This window comes from Palaemon carinicauda, chromosome 39, assembly GCF_036898095.1.
Source record: "Palaemon carinicauda isolate YSFRI2023 chromosome 39, ASM3689809v2, whole genome shotgun sequence".
Classification (NCBI taxonomy): Eukaryota; Metazoa; Arthropoda; class Malacostraca; order Decapoda; family Palaemonidae; genus Palaemon; species Palaemon carinicauda.
Genome location: NC_090763.1, coordinates 44,926,024 through 44,945,283, shown reverse-complemented (window position 1 = coordinate 44,945,283; position 19,260 = coordinate 44,926,024). Strand labels below are relative to the sequence as shown.

The window sequence follows — 19,260 nt, the reverse complement described above, 5'->3', positions numbered from 1 at the left end:
AAAACCGAACTTGCATTATACTCAAAATAAGTGGTGAAATTATTTTTCATTGAAGAAAATTCAGTGCTCGCACAATATGCTGGATTGCAAGTGTTACACTAGTATATGTGGTATTGTTGTAATTTACTTCATTAATTTAAAGCCCCAAAAAAGGGATATTGACGAAGGAAAAATCTATTTCCGGGCACGACCTGTGTCTCTTCGTGAAATGCTCCTCTAGCACCATTTCCAAGGCATAGTTATTGCTGAATATACCAGAGAAAAAAAAAATAATGCATGGTATGCCAGGAATAAACCCAGCTCGCTCACTCATTGAGTGTCGGTATAGAAAACCATAGATCCCTCACCAATTAGACCTCTCCCTCATCAACATCCCCCCTCTCTACCCCTACATCTCCCCACTCCCCCTCCTCATTCCTCCTCAGCACATAAAAGAATAATTAAAATGTGAAAAACATAAAACATATCTGCTCTCGAAAAACTGCGATAGAGAGAGGAGTTCGGGGTGTAGATTTACATGAATTTATAAATCTGCGATGCATTGAGGGAGTGATAAGTGAACCGTGATATGACTAGCGATCTCCTGGACTGGTGTTTGAGTCCTGCTCAAGCTCGGTACTTACTTGTACCGTCTGCAACCTCATCATCCTTTTGAGCCTGTAAGTCTACCTGCTTAGTAATCAGCAGCCATTGCCTGGCCATCCTTGGTCCTAGCTTGGGTGTTGATCATATGTATATATGGTTATTCTGTAGGGCATTGTCCTGCTTGATGGGGCAATATCACTGTCCCTTGCCTCTGCCACTCTTCGGTGGCCTTTAAACCTTAAAAGCTCCTCAGAGGTCTACTATGCAAAAGTTTTGCTTTCCAAGTTAGATATTAAGCTTATTTTTGTTTTGGCTGAGACAGCGACAGTTCTGGGAAAGACTACAAGAAATGGATTTTATATTTATATCTAATTCTTAAGGATGAGCAACGAAGTGTACCAAGGTATGTTTTAGTGACAAAGAAGGGTATTTGCAATGAAAAAATGAATGGAGAATGAGTGTTCAATAAATGTGTTTGTAGGAAATATTTTGGGGACAATTTAAAGACTCTAAAGGTATCATACTCTTGAAAACAATTACCAAAGGTGAGCATTAGGAGTGAATAGAAAGAAAATGTTGCATGAAAGATGGAAGAATGTACTAAGTGGCTAATTCATTAGAAAAAAAAAAAAAAATTTATTTCGAAGATCCTCACTAGGCTAAACTAGAATGTTAAATTGATTAAAAAACAAAAGATTGACTGACGATGATGCCGGCTATGATTCAGAATGCCAAGAGAATCAGCACAATGTGGGCTTTGGACCTAATTCGCGAGAGGGATACATATTTGAAAGAGGTTAAAAACTGGTTTAGGATGTCTAGGCACTGGCAGCCACAATTTGACACACCTAAACCCGTTACTACTACGACTACTACCCCAAAGTTATCCCAACATGAAAGGGGTCGGTCGCCTGATACACACTCTCCAACGTCTTCCATCAAAGGCATCCTCTTCTAACAAACCTCCTCTCTCCAGATCATCCTTCACCTTATCTCACCATCTAATTCTCTGCGTCTCTCTTGATCTTCTCCCCCTTACAGGTTCCTCCCAAGCCCTCCTTACTCCCTTCCCACCATCCATCTACAACATGTGCCCACACACACTCCATCATGACACTCTTTTCATCTAGGTAATCTCCACTACATCTGCCATTCTACTTATTTCTTCAATTTGCAGTCTTTCAAAACTGACACAGTATTCCCATAAACCATCCTCGCACTTTCATCTATGTTCTCCCAAGCTTTTCTTCCATGCCTGATAAACCAGTTACTCTTCGGTTGTAAATTTGTAGTTTTCTATCTTATACCATCATTACATGCTGAGCACCAGGGAGAGAATATACAAAAGGATAGAATTTCATGCTAAGGTGGCAACGTATGCATGGATGAATGTGGACGAGCATGCGATCTCTTACCAAAATGAAGAGAGTGTAAAGTCAGAGAAAGAGAAGATGGTGGAAAGGAAAGGAGAGGAATAAAAATTAATGTAACACATAACAAATCTAATGGTGAACAGTAAAGCAATTAAGAGTTTGACAACATTTGAAAAATGGAAAAGTTGGGTGCGAACAAAAGCAGGACTAAGTTTCCGAGGGTAAATCTTGATTGGAAGGTTGACTGAGGAAGCAAAAGATGGAATTGTATTATACAGTAGTATTTCTGTATCTTATGATGTATTGCGGTGCCTATTGGAAACATCATTGCATAGCGATCTGCCGGACTGAGGCTCAAGTCCCGCTAAAGATCAATAGTTTCTTGTATTGTGTGCAACCTTACTATCCTTGTAAGCTACAATTTAAATAATTCAAACCTCACGACCAAATATTGATCTCTGCGAACATGACATGATTGGAATTTTATCAAATACGCTTCTCCCAATACTCACCTTGACAGGTTTTGCAAAAGTTGGCCTCAGGTCCCTTCACACATCGCCTTATGCATAATTAAACACCTTGACTCATCTGCAATAATAAAAAATACATTACTAGTTGCATTTTAAGTGGTTTATTATAAATCTTACTCAATGCAAAGTACTAAAATACCCTAAGACATTTGATGAATGGTTGGAGAGATGGTGACAAGGTAGTAAGGCCAGGTCCTGATGATGGATGTTACCCATTGGCCATGTTAGAATTAAGAAACCCAGCAGTAGAACTGTGTAGGTAAAGTCAAAAGAAGTAAGACCAGAAGAGATGAAAAAAAAGGGATGAAACGGAAAGTTAAAAATTGGGTACATCGAGGAGTCACCGGAGTTGCCAAGAACTTTCAGTAATACTCACAGTCCAAAGATTGAGGTGTAATGAAGGAACACAAGACTTTTCAAATCTAAATACTAAGAACACCATTGTCAATATATAAAGAACACCTCAAAGTAGGTTTTGGGCAATTGCATAACAGGGGGACTCCCAAGGCAATAGTGGGAATGTTCAAGACCCATATATTTGATTTTTAAATAATTTGCATTTTTCCTAACTATACAAACCTGAGTTCTTTGAAATAAGATGTGATTCAAGCGCATTAGCAGGTAGTTAGCGGCTGGTGGAGGGAGAGCCCTGACCCTGCTGCCGGTACAAAGAACTTTCAATTCCTGTCTGGGATTTTAGGTGAAGGAGGAAATTCAGGTTTGTATTACTACTATTATTACTAGCTAAGCTACAACCCTAGTTGAAAAAGCACGATGCTATAAACCCCATAAGGGCTCCAACAGGGAAATTATCCTAGTGAGGAAAGAAAATAAAGAAACGTGGAATAGTGTACCCGAGTGCACCCTCAAGCAAGGGAACTCCAACCCAAAACAGTGAAAGACCATGGTACAGAGGCTATGGCACTACCCAAGACTAGAGAACAATGGTTTGATTTTGGAGTATCCTCCAAGAAGAGCTGCATACCATAGATAAAGTCTCTCTTCTACCCTTACCCCTACGAGAAAGTAGCCACTAAACAATTACAGAGCAGTAGTTAGCCCCTTGAGTGAAGAAGAATTGTCTGGTAATCTCCACGTTGTCATGTGTATGAGGACAGAGAAAAATGTGGAAAGAATAGGGCAGACTATTTGATGTGTGTAGGTAAAGGGAAAATACAAAGTTTTAAAATTTGTGGTTTGTCCCACCAAAATGTACAAACAACCTTCATCCTTATTACCAAACTAGATGGATAAAATCCAGCGATAGCTATGCTCGGTCCTGATAATGTAAGGAGCATGGCATCCTAGACACCTCACAAAACAAGGTCAAAAGTACCGTAGGTTCAAAGACCAGGAAACCATGACTATTTCACTAGAAATTCTCTGTCTCTTATAGTGAATCTGTTCAGTAGGCCTGTACAAATCCATCCTCCCCCTCATAAGGAGGATGGTGGAATGAACGAACACTTCTATTTCATCAGTAACAGACTGTTAGCTATAAATGTTGTTTGCCTGTATAAGAATCCATCCACCTCCATGGGATCACAACAGCTATGCCCCAAAGGGAGAGGAAAACGTGAACAAAGGCTCCAGACTCTCTCTCTCCTCCTAGACTTGCATGGTAACCGTCATCTTGGGCACAATACTTTGTCCTGCAGAGGAGCTACAGTCAGAACATGACTTGCTGAGCAACAATTTCAGGTCCAGTGAATATGTACTCAAAGGCTCCTTAGTGCATCCCGCAAATAATGCACACAAAAGGTGGTCCGATGCTTCCATACTCCCGCGTCTAAAACTTCAGTCAACGAGATTTTTCTTGAAGGCTACAGTAGCACCAACTCCTTTAATCTCAACGGCACACACCTAGTTTGGCCTGATGTGCCGAGGGATCTCAAGGGTAATGCTTTATTGACAGTCTCCTGCAGCCAAAAGGAGATTGTATTCTTGACGACTCTCCTTGTATGCTCAACATGTACTTCAGAATAGATTCTGTAACCTAGGTCTGGCAGTTTGAGTTATCTCAAGGTAGTGCTTTAGCATGCTTACAGGAAACAAATTAACTCCTCCGGATCATCAGTTACTTCCCCGAGTGAAGAAACTGTAAATGACAACAACCTGGAATTAATGATTGATGGATTTTGAGTTTTGCTACAAAGCAGAAACCAAAGATTACAAAGACCAATCTGCAATGCTCATAACGAGAGGAGGAATACAAGCCCGTGAAGTTAGCTTATGCAATTATTTGAAGCGAAAGCAAGGAGAAAGACCATGTTCTATGCTAAGGTTCATACGGAGCTCTCTCTAAACCGTGGATAGGTGTGGTGGGTCGTATACGAAGAGGTAAAAAAAAAGTTTTTTTGCCATAATTTTTCATCTGTACTGGTTGTGAGCGATATTGACCTGCGAGACCTCAGTTCATTGTGTGCAGCAGTCAGGCGAGGACGCATTTCATCCCAGCCCTTTTCCTTGTGCTATTTCTGAGATACCCTTGGGTTGAGCTCGACCCATCAATACCTAATAAAGGCAAGTTGTGTAATATAAAATTTTTATATAATTATCGAATGTGCAGTAGTGTTTAGGCGTGTATAAAACTAAAAGGATTATTGTAGTATTTGTGAATGTCTTCTACCTCGAATGTTTTTATAAAACAGCTTATAATTTCTCCTGTTTTTGTAAGTTTGTATCTTTACGAAAACTTAATTATGATTATTTTATTTGTTTAAATTGCAAAATAATATATAAACTTCATTCTAGCAACCATAATATTTTTCTGCAAATCCTCGAACAATTATATAAGTAAATGACTCGCTGATATTGACATTTCTTTCTCCATTTCAGGTAGCAGATCTGACCTTCCAGGGTGGTGTGGTTGGCGGCCATTTTGCGAGACTATCCGACAACCTGGCATAGCTCTATGTGGGAAAAAACAAAACAAAAAATTTCCCCTTTATAAAACATTAAATAAATATCCAAGCGCAGATTCTTATACACATTTTTGTTGTACGATAATAATACAATATCCAGTAAAAATTCCAGCCACTAACTATGTCATTTACCTACCCCCAAAAAATGTTGAAAGGAGGATAGATTTTTCTAGCAAAAAAAAAAAAAAAAAAAAAAAAAAAAAAAAAAAAAAATAAATAAATAAATAAACATTTTCTCATTTCAGGAAACATTCCGTTTTGGTCCCACCCCCAACCCTGGATCTCGGCAAATGGTGCTCAATTATTATAGAATAAGTTCTATGAATAGTTTTAGTTTATTTCCATATTTAGATTTTAGGTGAATTATTTTGTAGTCATTTTTTTTGTATAATAATTTCTTTAATTTATTTGTAATAAATATTTACTTTGAACTTAGCTTTTATTTACTTTTTTTGAAGATTAAAATACTGTATTCCTTGAAATATGTTCTTGCTATTAACCCTTTTACCCCCAAAGAACGTACTGGTACGTTTCAAAAACTTATCCCTTTACCCCCATGGATGTTCTGGTATGTCCTTGCAAAAAACTGCTATTTGCATATTTTTGATAACTTTATGAGAAACTTCAGGTATTTTTAAAAAGAATGAGACCAACCTGACCTCTCTATGACAAAAATTAAGGCTGTTAGAGCAATTTAAAAAATATATGCTGCAAAATGCGCTTGAAAAATAAACCCTGGGGGTTAAGGGTTGGAAAGTTCCAAATAGCCTGGGGGTAAAAGTGTTAAAAGGTTGCGAATTGATTTGTAAACAAATTTTTTTTATGAATTTCTCTACCCGAGGTTGACCCACGATACCTACTCAAGGTGGTCAAATAATGATACCTATACAGGGTTAAGGACTACAACACAATGGTCACATGGTATGACAATGAAACAATCTCCTATAGATTTAGTAGATTTGAGAAAAAAGCCCTCACAAGGATATTGGGAGTTAAATGGCAGGAAAGGATTAGAAATGAAACTACAGTGGAACCTCTACATATGAATTTAATCCGTTCCAGAACCAACTTCGGATGTAGAAATTGTTCGGATGTAGAAACGAATTTTCCCATAAGAATACATTGAAATAGGATTAATCTGTGGTTGAGCCCAAAAACCTATGATAACTTCTTAATAAACTACTACACATAACTTTCCCATGAGAATAATGAATACTAAATTAGATAATAGACATGTAAATAAGAAGAATAGACATGTAAATAAGAAGAATTAGCAAAAAATGATAAATAAGAAACGGGTTTTTAGCGTCACTTTACCTTAGAAACTCCAGCGCAGGTGTTGTTCGTCTTCGCTACGCAGAGAGGAGAGAGGAGACGGACGGACGGCGAGGAGGTAGAGAGGTTAACTACGATAAACGTAACACTACCGTAACTTATTCTAACTTACCCTAAGTGAACTTTAACATAACTTAGCTTATCTTTTTTTTTTTATATTTTATATTTTTTTTTTACATTTTCTTTTTTTCTTTTTGATGATTATGTAATTTTAATCACTATCACTTACATTTAAAATTGACTGAATTTCTTTTGCTTCACTCTTTTCCGTTTTCTGTGTTTCACTTTCTTCCTCTTCACTCTTTGCCGTTTTCTTCGGTTCACTTACATCCTCTTCATCGCGAGTTCGCTTCGCAGTTTTTTTAAAGAAAGCATCGATAGATAATTGCTTCGTACGGCTTTTCAGAATGTTTCGAAAGTGCGTTAGGCAAACATCATCGAATTGAGAAACTACACGACAAACCTGCAATTTCTTTGGATGGTATTTGTCGATGAAGTCGACCACGTCTTGATATTTTCCTAACACCTCTTTTATTTGCGCTGAACCTAACACATGTTCTACCTCCTCGCTCTCTTCCTCGTCATCACCCATGTGCTCCGACATAGCATGGAGTTCCTTGAGCTCATCCGTCGTCAGTTCGTCGTGATGTTCAGCGACGAGTTCCGTAACGTCATCTGCATTGACCTCCAGACCCATGGACTTGCCAAGGGAGACTATTTCCTCTACGGCTTCCGCTGCACCGACCACGGGATCAGGTTCGGGGTCAAAACCCTCGAAATCTCGGGGAGAAACTGCATCAGGCCACAGCTTCTTCCAGGCAGAATTGAGGGTCCGTCGAGTTAATCCAACCCAAGCCTGATCAATGATCTTTAAGCAGTGCACGATATTGAAGTGGCCCCTCCAAAAATTCACGCAAAGTTAAGTTGGTGCTTTGCGTGACATTAAAGCACTGCTTGAATAAGTGCTTGGTGTACAGCTTCTTAAAATTAGAGATGACTTGCTGGTCCATGGGCTGGAGGATAGAGGTGGTATTTGGTGGAAGATACAGCACCTTTATGAACTTGAATTCATCGAAGATATCATCTTCAAGTCCGGGGGGGTGAGCGGGTGCATTGTCAAGGCATAGCAGGCACTTTAAAGGCAATTTCTGCTCATGAAGATACTTCTTCACAGAAGGACCGAAAACTTGGTTTACCCATTGCACAAAGAATTGCCTAGTGACCCAGGCCTTCGAGTTGGATCGCCAGAAAACATGAAGCTGATCCTTATCGACGTTGTGTGCTTTAAAGGCCCTAGGGTTCTCCGAATGGTAAACAAGCAAGGGCTTGACTTTAAGGTCCCCGCTAGCGTTGGCACATAGAGCAAGAGTCAACCGATCCTTCATTGGCTTATGCCCAGGCAATTTCTTCTCTTCAGCAGTGATGTAGGTTCGACTCGGCATCATCTTCCAAAACAGCCCGGTTTCATCACAATTGAACACCTGCTGCTCTACGTAGCCTTCTTCCTTTACGATATTTTCGAATTTCTTAACAAAGTCAGTTGCAGCCTTTGTGTCCGCACTAGCAGTCTCTCCGTGGCGAACAACTGAATGAATCCCGGACCGTTTCTTAAATTTCTCGAACCAGCCACGAGATGCCTTGAAATCATCTGAGGAAGGCTCGGTTGAACTCTCCCCAGCATCACCCCCGGAGCTCTCCTCCTTCAAGTCCGTAAAGATGGCGTGCGCCTTCTCGCAGATAACGGTTTCGGTGATGGTGTCGCCAACAATCTCTCTATCCTTAATCCACACTAGAAGAAGTCGTTCCATCTCTTCTATGATAGGGGTACGGCGTTTGGAAATTATAGTGATCCCCTTAGAAGGTTTCACTGCTTTAATAGCTTCCTTCTGTTTAAGGATTGTCGAGATCGTCGACATATTACGGCCATACTGTTTAGCAAGTTCACTCACGCGGATGCCACGCTCATGTTTTTCAATAATTTCCTGCTTAATTTCTATAGAAAGCATTTCCTTCTTCCTTTTCTCACCACTACCACTACCACTACCACTGCCAAAACTAAGCCTTTTTGGACCCATGATTTACGTAAATTATCGTTAATGGATGCACGTAAAAAATCACGATTAAATCACAGTTAATATCAGAACGCAAAGAGCACAACCGCAAGAAGCCGACGAGAACAGAGGACTGACCCAAGCCGCGCTAATTGAGCGTCTCTCCGAGGTCGATGTGCTGCCTTCTATCGGCGGAAATAAAAAACACTTCAGGCGCTATGAGCACCGACTACGCGTACGAGTATTGTTTACTTCGGGTGTCGAAAAAAACATTCGGGTGTAGAGTCGGAACGTGTTCGAATTGTACTTCGCGTGTCGAAAAATTCGGATACAACCGGTACGACGAAAATTGCTACTTCGTGTGTCGAAATAAAATTCGGGTGTAGAGTAAAAAATTTGCTCGAATTTTACTTCGGATGTTGGAAAATTCGGATGTAGATACGTTCGTGTGTAGAGGTTCCACTGTATAGAGACTACTCGAGTACCACAGGTGGATGAGATCATGATTTGGAATAGATGGAAACAGTTTGGGCATGCTCATCGCACTCCCCAAGAGAGCTAAGTTCACCAAACGTTCAGCTGGGCTCCACAAGGCACTGGAGGAATTGGAAGACCCAAGCCTACATGGCTGAGGATTATGAAGCACAAAGTAGATGATGAATGGGTAAGTATTGAATTATAAGCTCAAGATACAAGATGACTGGTGAAATCTAACCGAGGCCCTTTGTGTCACTAGGCATAGGAGATGATGATGATGATGAACAGTAATAAAACCAAACCATTTATCACACACAAAGTATAAAAACTTCAAAAAAAAAAAACTGGGAGAGAACTTTACCACAAGATCAGAGAACAATGGGTTTTATTTTGGAATGTCCTTCTCATAGAAGAGAAGCTAACCATAGCTAAAAAGTGCCTTCTATCCTTACCAGGAAAAAGTAGCCATTGAACAATTATAAAGCAGTAGCTAAACTCTTGAGCAAAGAATTGTTTGGTAATCTCAGCGTTGTTAAGTGTACGAGGAGAGATGAGAAGATGTAAAGAATAGGAGAGACTATTCAGTGTATGTGCAGGCAAAGGGAAAAAGGAGCCGTAACTAGAGAGAAGGATCCAATGCAGTACCGTCTGGCCAGTCGAAGGACCCAATAACTCTTTATCGGTAGTACAGTATCTCAAAGGGTGGTTGGTGACCCGGGCAACCTGGTGGCTAGCAAGATGATTGTACACAGCCAATGGCGAGCAGTTAAGGTTGCAGCATGTAATTGCGAGTACCTAACAGGATACCTATAGTACGGCTTTAATGGGCGCAATCGCCAACATACGTGCCATCTCAAGTACGAGTGGTGGCGCTCCCCTAGATGAGCGATCATGAACGGCTGAGATGAAAACAAAGTAGACCGTAGTCTCGCCGTCTCTTTTAATACTTTGGTAGAGGGTTGGGCAATACTGTACTCTCTCTAACATGGGTGGGAAAACCGTGAGAGTGACATCTTAACTCAATCAGCCTCAAAGGCCTGATCGTTCAATAGTTTTCTTCCCCCCAGCTGAACTAAATTTTTATCAAGGAGACACCAAAAACACTGGTAAAAACTATAGGCACCAAGGAAACACATAAAATAATTAATTTGTATATTAACAATATACTAACAAATAGAGAACTTCCCTTAAGTAAACATAAGCAACTTAAATAAACTATTAGAGGCTCTCAATAACTGCCCGAGGTCCTGAAGTAATTACAGCTAGATGCGAAGTAGTGGGTATAACACAATGTCTCCATTCAGTTCGGTAATCACCTGTAAATTTCGATAGGTCATCAATTAAAATTACCAAGCAGAACTAAAGGTTATGAAAATGGCCTATCATTCCTGGCTTACCAGTCAATTACACATTTAATCAATTTGACATAAAATGGCTATTGACTAACCTAGAACAATCGAATAATGTTGACTGGATACTCCCTAAAGGATAAACAATTGCTAACGTTAACCTGGATATATGCCAAGACACAAGACACTTAAATTTAGCTCATAGATGATTACATATATATTAAAGACATGCAAGGCCTTACTTAAGAAATAGCTTTCCTAAGCTGGAATTTACAAAGGGCTTGACTTGAGACCCACTCTCTAGTTGACCCTTACCTGTAATTAATTCCAGAGCGGCAAATGGCAATATTAAGAGGTTATGTTCTGGCTCTTGATCAAGCCTCTTGACACGACGAGGACGAGCGTTGTAGAACTTCATCAAATCACGGCACTTTGTTCAACATGGTAGGTCACTCCCAAGGATCAATCTACACCACGATCATGGCTGGTACATAGGGCTTTTAAAAGTAGGAGAAAATCTTATCCATCAAAGTCCTAGTGATAAAAGCACAAGGTTAAAATCTCCTACGAGAGTGTGGCTTCCGAGTCGGAGACAATTCGTTGCCAGACTGCTTCGGCTAACTAAGTCAGTCCCGAAGTAAACATTTTTTCCCGATAACAACGGGTAACAGGTTAAAGGGTCTATTTAAAAGTGGGTCAAGGGTAATTACATAAGGGAAAAGTAATTAATATAAATTAACCAATTTACATATCTTATGTCTTAACATATGAAAGACGTTAATACAGTAATATACTAAAATTTAATTTCTTTTAGTCCACCACCAGCGATGCAACTTTTTTAGTACAAAAAATTGCATCTAAAAATATAAACAATGCACTAACATTTCACTCTGTTAAAATCTCCCTGGTCTTCTGCTCACTAACTATAGCAGCCTTTCTTTTGACATGGGGAGGCTCTGATAAAAGTTTAACTGAATCATTAGTCGACGAAAGTTCCGAATCATCTAATCTTTCAAGAAAAGGAACTAGTGTTGTAATGTGTCTTTTAACGACTTCCCTAGTAGAACCCTTTTGTATCGATGCTCCTGTAACTTCACCGATACTGTTATATTGCAATTCTTTCACCAAACCCATAGGATAATTGTTAGGTTTTGTGTGCACCTCTTTCAGTAGGACAATATCCCCAATTTTAATACCCCTCTGTGTAATAGGTCGGTATCTATCCTTTTTATCAACAGCTTGGTCAATCAGTGTACCCAAAAACTCGTTATGATATTTTGATAACAGATTATTTCTGACTTTCCTTAATTTCATATACTCATCTTTAACCTGTTGGGGATTTACACAAGGTTGCCAGTCAGGATCCTCATCTGGTATACCCTGTAATTCTGGAAGGAGGTTCATGGAAGTCAGTTCATAGCCCTTAACTAACTGTTCAGGTGTAATTGGTTCAGGTATAAAGTCTAAATCTTCTTCTCTAAGGGATTCCTTAAAGGCTATAGGTCTCCTATTAACAAGGTGAACAATGTGGCAAACAATAAATTCAAAGTCATCATAAGATAAAACAAGATTTTTTATACTTCCAAACAACAATCTTTTAACCTGTTTGACACAAACTTCAACAAGAGATCCAAGCTTACTGCATCCTTTAAAATATTGCTGAAACTGTATAGGGCGAATATTGTTTTCTTCAAAATATAACTGACTAGCATGATCACTTAAAAAGTTCTGCATCACATTAGCCCCAGCTACAAGCTGTGTCCCCATATCACTGACGCATAATTCAGGGATTCCATAATCAAAACAATGCAGCTGGAAAGATCGCAAGAATTCTTTTACACCAAGATCCTTGCAAATTTTAAGATTCACTGCCCTACTCCAAGTACATGTAATGCATAATAACCACACTTTTTGAGTTTCATTATTCTTCCTAACATGGAAAGGACCCATATGATCAATGAAAACATTAGCAAATGGCTTGGATGGTAAATTAGACCTGAATTCCCTATATGAATTCTGGCTAAGTTTGAAAGTTCTATTACAAAAACGCCTACAATGCACACATTGTTTTAATGCTTTTTTGATGGTTGAAAAATGCCTAGGGATATGAAATTGTCGTCGTATTTCAGCTAGAACTGAATAACATCCTGCATGAAACAGATTGAAATGAACATCCAAAATAATTAGCTTCGTCAAAGCACTGTCTCTCGGCAGTAAAATAGGAAAACCATTATTGCTAAACCATTTCTTAAATTTGCTTTTAACCCTAAGAATACCATTTTCATCCATGAATATATTAAGCTGAGTAATGAGGTTAGGAATGGCCTTCAGATTAAAACTATTCTTATTTTGAAAGTAAGCAAAGATCTCTGGAAACCACTTCCTTTGCTCTGTTATAACAACTCTCTTACTAGCTTCTGCAAAGAGATTAGTGTTGGTATCAGATGAGGTTTGAGAACATATACCTGCCTTTGACTTCCAGTTTCTTATTCCTACTAGTATTCTTCGATAAATCAGAATCAACTTACGAAAGCTGGAATAATTGCAGGGATCAATAACATATTCAGGAAAACCTGTTAAGGAAGAAAAAGTAGTTTGAGAAAGTTCTGCCCCTAAAGGTGCATTCAACTTTGAGAGGTACCCAGAGTCTGTGACAGTCATGAGATTTGGAATAATAAAAGTCATGTCATGTTCCACACCAGGGAGGTCATCCAACTTCTTGCCTGGACCGACGAGAAAATTAGTTTTATACAACTGCTTATGTGAGAGGCATCTAGTAACACAGTCGGCCGGATTCTCTTTCCCTGAAATGAAACAGAATCTTATTGGAAATCGTTGACACAATTTTTGAATATTACCAATTCTATTCATTACGAAAGTTGAACACCTTTGCATTTTATCCAGTTTCTGGGAGGAAGAATTAAGACAGTGTAGGGCACAAAGAGAATCAGCATAGAGAACCATTTCTACTATGTTAACAGGTTTCAGGCAAGAAGGTCCAGAGATATCTCTTTGCAGTTCCACGAGAGTTTCGACACCCAAAACAATGGCATTTAACTCTAATGAAGGAATTGACTTATTCTTCAGCTGAGTGTTAATCATACGGTTCTTAGCTTGAACAAAACTCACCTTACCAGATTCAACGTGCTGCAAAAAAATTACTGAACCATATAAGTCGTGACTAGCATCAGTATAAGCCATAAGCTTATAAGTACCATTCCTTGGTCCGACATATCTACCTATCTTAATGGGAGGAGAAGCATTAGCTTGTTTACATATATTTACCCATTCACGTTGAAGCTCTAATGGCAACAATGCATCCCAACCAAGGTTTTTATTGCACTGAAGCCTGTGCATAAACAAACGGCTTCTGTTTAAAATAGGCATGTTAAAGCCATATATGTCAAATTGAGAAGCAATTGTTCCTAAAACAGCACGTTTAGTGGTGGCCTTGCCATCAAGGCAAATAGGCTTTGTAAATATTTCATCTCTTACTCTGTCCCATGCAAGACCAAACAACTTTGTAGTTTCAGGGGTCTGAGTTTTCATGTCTTCATCTATCTTAATTTGTAAGGAATTATCATTAGTGATAATCTGCTGAACCTCGAATTTGTACGGAGCAAAAATGCGAGGCAGCTCATTATAAGCCCATTCTAAAGACTCTCCAGTTTCCATGGTAATTGCACCATTATCCATATACAGCAAGGTATACATTAAATGTTTTAATTCTGACAAATCTTTATCCTTTTCTTCCTTAAAAACTAAAATATAATATAAAGAAAGCATTAACAAAAACGGGCTACAACGCAACCCAAAACTCAGCCTCACATTGCGATAAGCAACAACAGAAAAGTCCCCAGCTTTAACATTTTTATACCAAAGGAACAGCAATTTTGACTGATCAGATTCACTTAATGAAAGCATATTGAATGCTTTTTTCAAGTCATAGGTAAGCAATTTCTGACCGAACCTTAAATGAAGAAAAGCCGAGGATAGCTTTTGGTTCAATGTGGGACCTGGATGCACACACTGGTTGAGAGAGAGGCTTAGTTTCTTATTTTTCTCATTCTCTCTCAAATTGGATAAAAAGACTACACGACACTTAGTCGTCTCCCTCTCAGGCTTAAAAATTCCCATGTGAGGAAGGAAAGCATAATCTGGGTGCAGGGCTTTATATTGTTCAAGATCATGAATAGGTTTTATTATACCAGCTGCTATTTGATCCTTAATAGTCTGATCCATTAAATGTAAATAACCCACATTATTTTTAAGCTTCCTAAAATTGGACTTCAAAATTACCTCTGCTAAATGTTCATTTTTCGAAAGCAAGTGCGATACCTCACCATTCCAAAGTAAGGGAACTCGAATCCTACCATCGACTTCTCTAGATATATTATTAAAAGTATAATCAACTAACTGCTTATTCAGTTCTACAGTCTCTTCCTCATAAATAGTTTGGTCATAATTAATGAATTTAGGGCATTCAAGCTCCAATATTTCATTTGTTGCCTTTTGTAGTTTACACTCCATAAGCTTTCCCTTGTCATTCAAAACCGAAAAATTACTACTAACTTTCAAAGTATCATAGTGAAGGTCATGAACCTCATCATCCAAAGTAGGTATGATAGAATCTGCAACAAATAACGAGTGAGTGTGGACACTTACTAAAGACTCCACACTAGGTGGACTAGGAATACTAGCACTAACAGACATCGAATGACATGGCAAAAAATCTATATTATCGATCAATCTTTGAACATTGCCTACCAACATAACGCCCATTGGGGAATCTACATATACTGACAGAGTACCCTTTCCAAACAGGACGTCTTTACTTGGAATACAATAAGCAGCATCAGAACCAAGCAGAAATTCAATATCCTTTACTTCCCGGATATTTGAATGAAGACCCCCATCAGCAAATGAAAACCCTTTATCTAAAAAACCCTTCACTGCCGTGCCGAGCATCGGCAAATTCAACTTAATCTTTATTTCAGGAATAACCATGGCTGGAATCTTATAACGACCATTTCCTAGTGTAATAGGCACCTGAACTACCTTGCTCCGATAAGTTTTAACACCATTGAAACCATGAATTGTAAGATTAACATTATTTCTGATAGTTTCAAAGTCATAAGTATCAGCTAATTTCTGTGAAACAAAAGTACTTTGAGACCCACTGTCTTTTATACCTCTATACAAGCGCTCTTGTCCAACAATGCCAAAAGTGAAAGTAGGAAGAACAGAGTCACTAACGAAATTTGAGAACACTGTAACCCCATTATTTGTTTCTGTGCTTGCTATAGCTTCTTCACTTTTCTTACAATCAGAGGAATTATCTTTGTTACACAGAAAAGAAAAATGCCAGCCAAAACATTTAAAACATTTTTGTTTAAACCTAAAATAACATTTAGCAGTGGGATGCGAAAAACTAGCACATTTCAAACAGCCTTTAAAATACTTCAATTTATCTACTTTTGACTGTGGAGTAGGAAATTTAGTACATTTATATAGTACATGATTGAAATCCTTACCATGAACCTTAGAACATAACGAACAACTAGGTAGGACTTTATTCTTAGGAGAATGCACTTTAACTGCCAAACTAGCAAAACTATCAGCATTTTCAGCACTACCATTGCATGATAAGGAATGCTTTGAAGGCGTAACATTTGACACTTTTCTCGAGTTTTCATACCTCTCGCAAGCTACAAAAAAGTTATCCAAAATCTCCGTAATTGAAGGAGAAGTCTTATTAGTAATTTGCACTAACTCTTTCCTAAATTCATCATTCAAACCTAGCCAAGCAAAATAAGTCAAAAAATCATCAGAGGACATTTGCAAAACCTTAGTAGACTCACATAAATTCCTTAACCTAGAAACATAATTAAATGGGTCATCACCTGGATTTAGTTTCAACTCTGTTAGTTTCTTAACGGTGGAAGACTTCCTAACTTCTTCCGAAGCAGAAGCTTTAATCAAGAGAGATTTAGCATCTTGGTAACTCTGTTTATCTGCTTCAAGAGAATTCAGCAAAACCTTAGCCCGACCTTCAACTTGCTGTTTAAGCAAAAGTAACAAATCCCTATCGGGATATTTATAAACACCAGTAGTAGCCTCAAATTCTACAAAAAACTGTAAGAGATCCTCATTTTCCTTGCTACTAAATTTTGGGAGGGGCGCTGTTGGCTGCTTTAATAAACTAAGAGCTGTGTCCGTGACACTACGGGAAGGAGAAACTTCAAGTAAAGGCAAACATCTCTCTATCTTCTCTAAATAATCAATACAACCCAAACATTCCTCTTCTAATTCGAGTTCTGTAACTGCGCTATCCTCAAACTTTGAATTTTGAATTTTAGAATCCAAGTCTAACAAACCCTTCTGGTAACTTAACAGGAGACACTTTTCCGATATTTTCCGGGATGCAGTAAAATTTGCATAGGACCCCAATTTATTAAAGGCATCAGTTACTTTCTTACGAATAACCTTTCTCTGAGTAATAAGCAATTTTAAATTTGACATTATATCTTACTTGACAAAAAATCACCAACAACAAAGATCGTTAATAGAAAACCCGTGGGAGTGAGCTACAGCTAAACTAGTACAACCTAATTTTGAGAGCCTCTTAATTAATTACCTAACATGCAACTATCCTGTCACGGTCGCCATGAACTAAATTTTTATCAAGGAGACACCAAAAACACTGGTAAAAACTATAGGCACCAAGGAAACACATAAAATAATTAATTTGTATATTAACAATATACTAACAAATAGAGAACTTCCCTTAAGTAAACATAAGCAACTTAAATAAACTATTAGAGGCTCTCAATAACTGCCCGAGGTCCTGAAGTAATTACAGCTAGATGCGAAGTAGTGGGTATAACACAATGTCTCCATTCAGTTCGGTAATCACCTGTAAATTTCGATAGGTCATCAATTAAAATTACCAAGCAGAACTAAAGGTTATGAAAATGGCCTATCATTCCTGGCTTACCAGTCAATTACACATTTAATCAATTTGACATAAAATGGCTATTGACTAACCTAGAACAATCGAATAATGTTGACTGGATACTCCCTAAAGGATAAACAATTGCTAACGTTAACCTGGATATATGCCAAGACACAAGACACTTAAATTTAGCTCATAGATGATTACATATATATTAAAGACATGCAAGGCCTTACTTAAGAAATAGCTTTCCTAAGCTGGAATTTACAAAGGGCTTGACTTGAGACCCACTCTCTAGTTGACCCTTACCTGTAATTAATTCCAGAGCGGCAAATGGCAATATTAAGAGGTTATGTTCTGGCTCTTGATCAAGCCTCTTGACACGACGAGGACGAGCGTTGTAGAACTTCATCAAATCACGGCACTTTGTTCAACATGGTAGGTCACTCCCAAGGATCAATCTACACCACGATCATGGCTGGTACATAGGGCTTTTAAAAGTAGGAGAAAATCTTATCCATCAAAGTCCTAGTGATAAAAGCACAAGGTTAAAATCTCCTACGAGAGTGTGGCTTCCGAGTCGGAGACAATTCGTTGCCAGACTGCTTCGGCTAACTAAGTCAGTCCCGAAGTAAACATTTTTTCCCGATAACAACGGGTAACAGGTTAAAGGGTCTATTTAAAAGTGGGTCAAGGGTAATTACATAAGGGAAAAGTAATTAATATAAATTAACCAATTTACATATCTTATGTCTTAACATATGAAAGACGTTAATAATATACTAAAATTTAATTTCTTTTACCAGCAGTGGGTACGAAATCAGCTGACTACATGCCTAGACAAAGAGGTATGAACAGACATTCGTACAATAGGTTCCCTCCAACCAGGACTCGTAATCTAGGCCGAATGCATGAAAAAAGTTGGGCATTAGCAAGCTTCTTTATCGGCTACCTGTCCATGTGCGCACAGTGTAACAGGGCACGTGCTTCAAATTAGCGCACCTTCCCTCATCTCTAGCTTTGTAATCAAGAGTTCAGGATGTGAGGAAACATCTCCTCTCCTGTTCCTGCTTATTCACCTCACTTAAATTTCCTGAAGATTCTTCAATGTTATCATAGGCCAGGTCCCTAGTTTCGACTTTCCTGTTTTCATCAACCAGTCTTTCATTTAATTCAGTTAAATCTCTAATCAGTAAGGGTAAATATACAATACTTTAATTTTCTAGCCAAATACATGAACCATATATTTTTCCTACTCGCTATCTTGTGTTTTATGCACTTCTGACCATGATTATTTGGGCAAACCACCCATTCCTGAGTTTTTGGACCCCCTTACATAGACAATTATGGGGGACCCCAGTGGGAAACCAGGGTTTTTTTTAGGTGGGGAAATGTCATAAACGAGTGATTTACAACAATAACAATGGTCAGAAATGTAAAATAAGCCCAAAGATAACCAGTTGGAAAAAAAATATGGTTTATGTAAATGGCTGGAAATAGGCCAAAACATGATTATTTAACCTTTGAGATTTGTAAAAGGGTACAGAACCTAACAACCCTACCCAACCTAACCTAGTAGTTCCCCAGGTCACAGCCCCTAGCCGGGGTGTGTCCCCCCCCCGACCCCCCTTCCCAGGTCACAGCCCCTAGCCGGGGTGCAAGCCCCACGGAACACCCTTCC

General features: G+C 38.6%; 1 protein-coding gene and 2 long non-coding RNA genes across 3 annotated transcripts in view; all 3 read right to left on the bottom strand.

Moving 5' to 3' along the window:
- Window positions 1–19,260, bottom strand: part of LOC137631149 (uncharacterized) — a 40,162-nt gene that overhangs the window by 18,135 nt on the left and 2,767 nt on the right. Inside the window, exon 2 of the long non-coding RNA XR_011041866.1 lies at window positions 2,471–2,546. This is a non-coding gene — a long non-coding RNA (uncharacterized lncRNA). The remainder of the gene's footprint in view (window positions 1–2,470; window positions 2,547–19,260) is intronic.
- LOC137630843 (uncharacterized) lies at window positions 10,414–11,398 on the bottom strand. Its single transcript, XR_011041773.1, has 2 exons — window positions 10,940–11,398; window positions 10,414–10,591 (listed from the first exon to the last, which is right to left on the bottom strand). It is a non-coding gene; the product is annotated as an uncharacterized lncRNA (long non-coding RNA).
- On the bottom strand, window positions 11,510–18,373 carry LOC137630902 (uncharacterized). The gene is made up of 4 exons (XM_068362439.1): window positions 17,889–18,373; window positions 12,528–17,540; window positions 11,969–12,131; window positions 11,510–11,824 (listed from the first exon to the last, which is right to left on the bottom strand). The coding sequence occupies exons 2-4, from the start codon at window positions 17,144–17,146 to the stop codon at window positions 11,510–11,512; spliced, it is 5,097 nt and encodes a 1,698-aa protein (XP_068218540.1). The 5' UTR covers window positions 17,147–17,540; window positions 17,889–18,373.

What these genes read in the sequence shown, in the direction of transcription:
- LOC137630902 (XM_068362439.1), bottom strand. Translation starts at nt 17,146, where the DNA reads ATGTCAAATTTAAAATTGCTTATTACTCAGAGAAAGGTTATTCGTAAG. An exon ending in AATGAAACTCAAAAAGTGTG is followed by an intron (nt 12,132 to 12,527) that starts GTTATTATGCAT and finishes CCTTGTTAATAG; the next exon opens with GAGACCTATAGCCTTTAAGG. An exon ending in ATCCTGACTGGCAACCTTGT is followed by an intron (nt 11,825 to 11,968) that starts GTAAATCCCCAA and finishes CCTATTACACAG; the next exon opens with AGGGGTATTAAAATTGGGGA.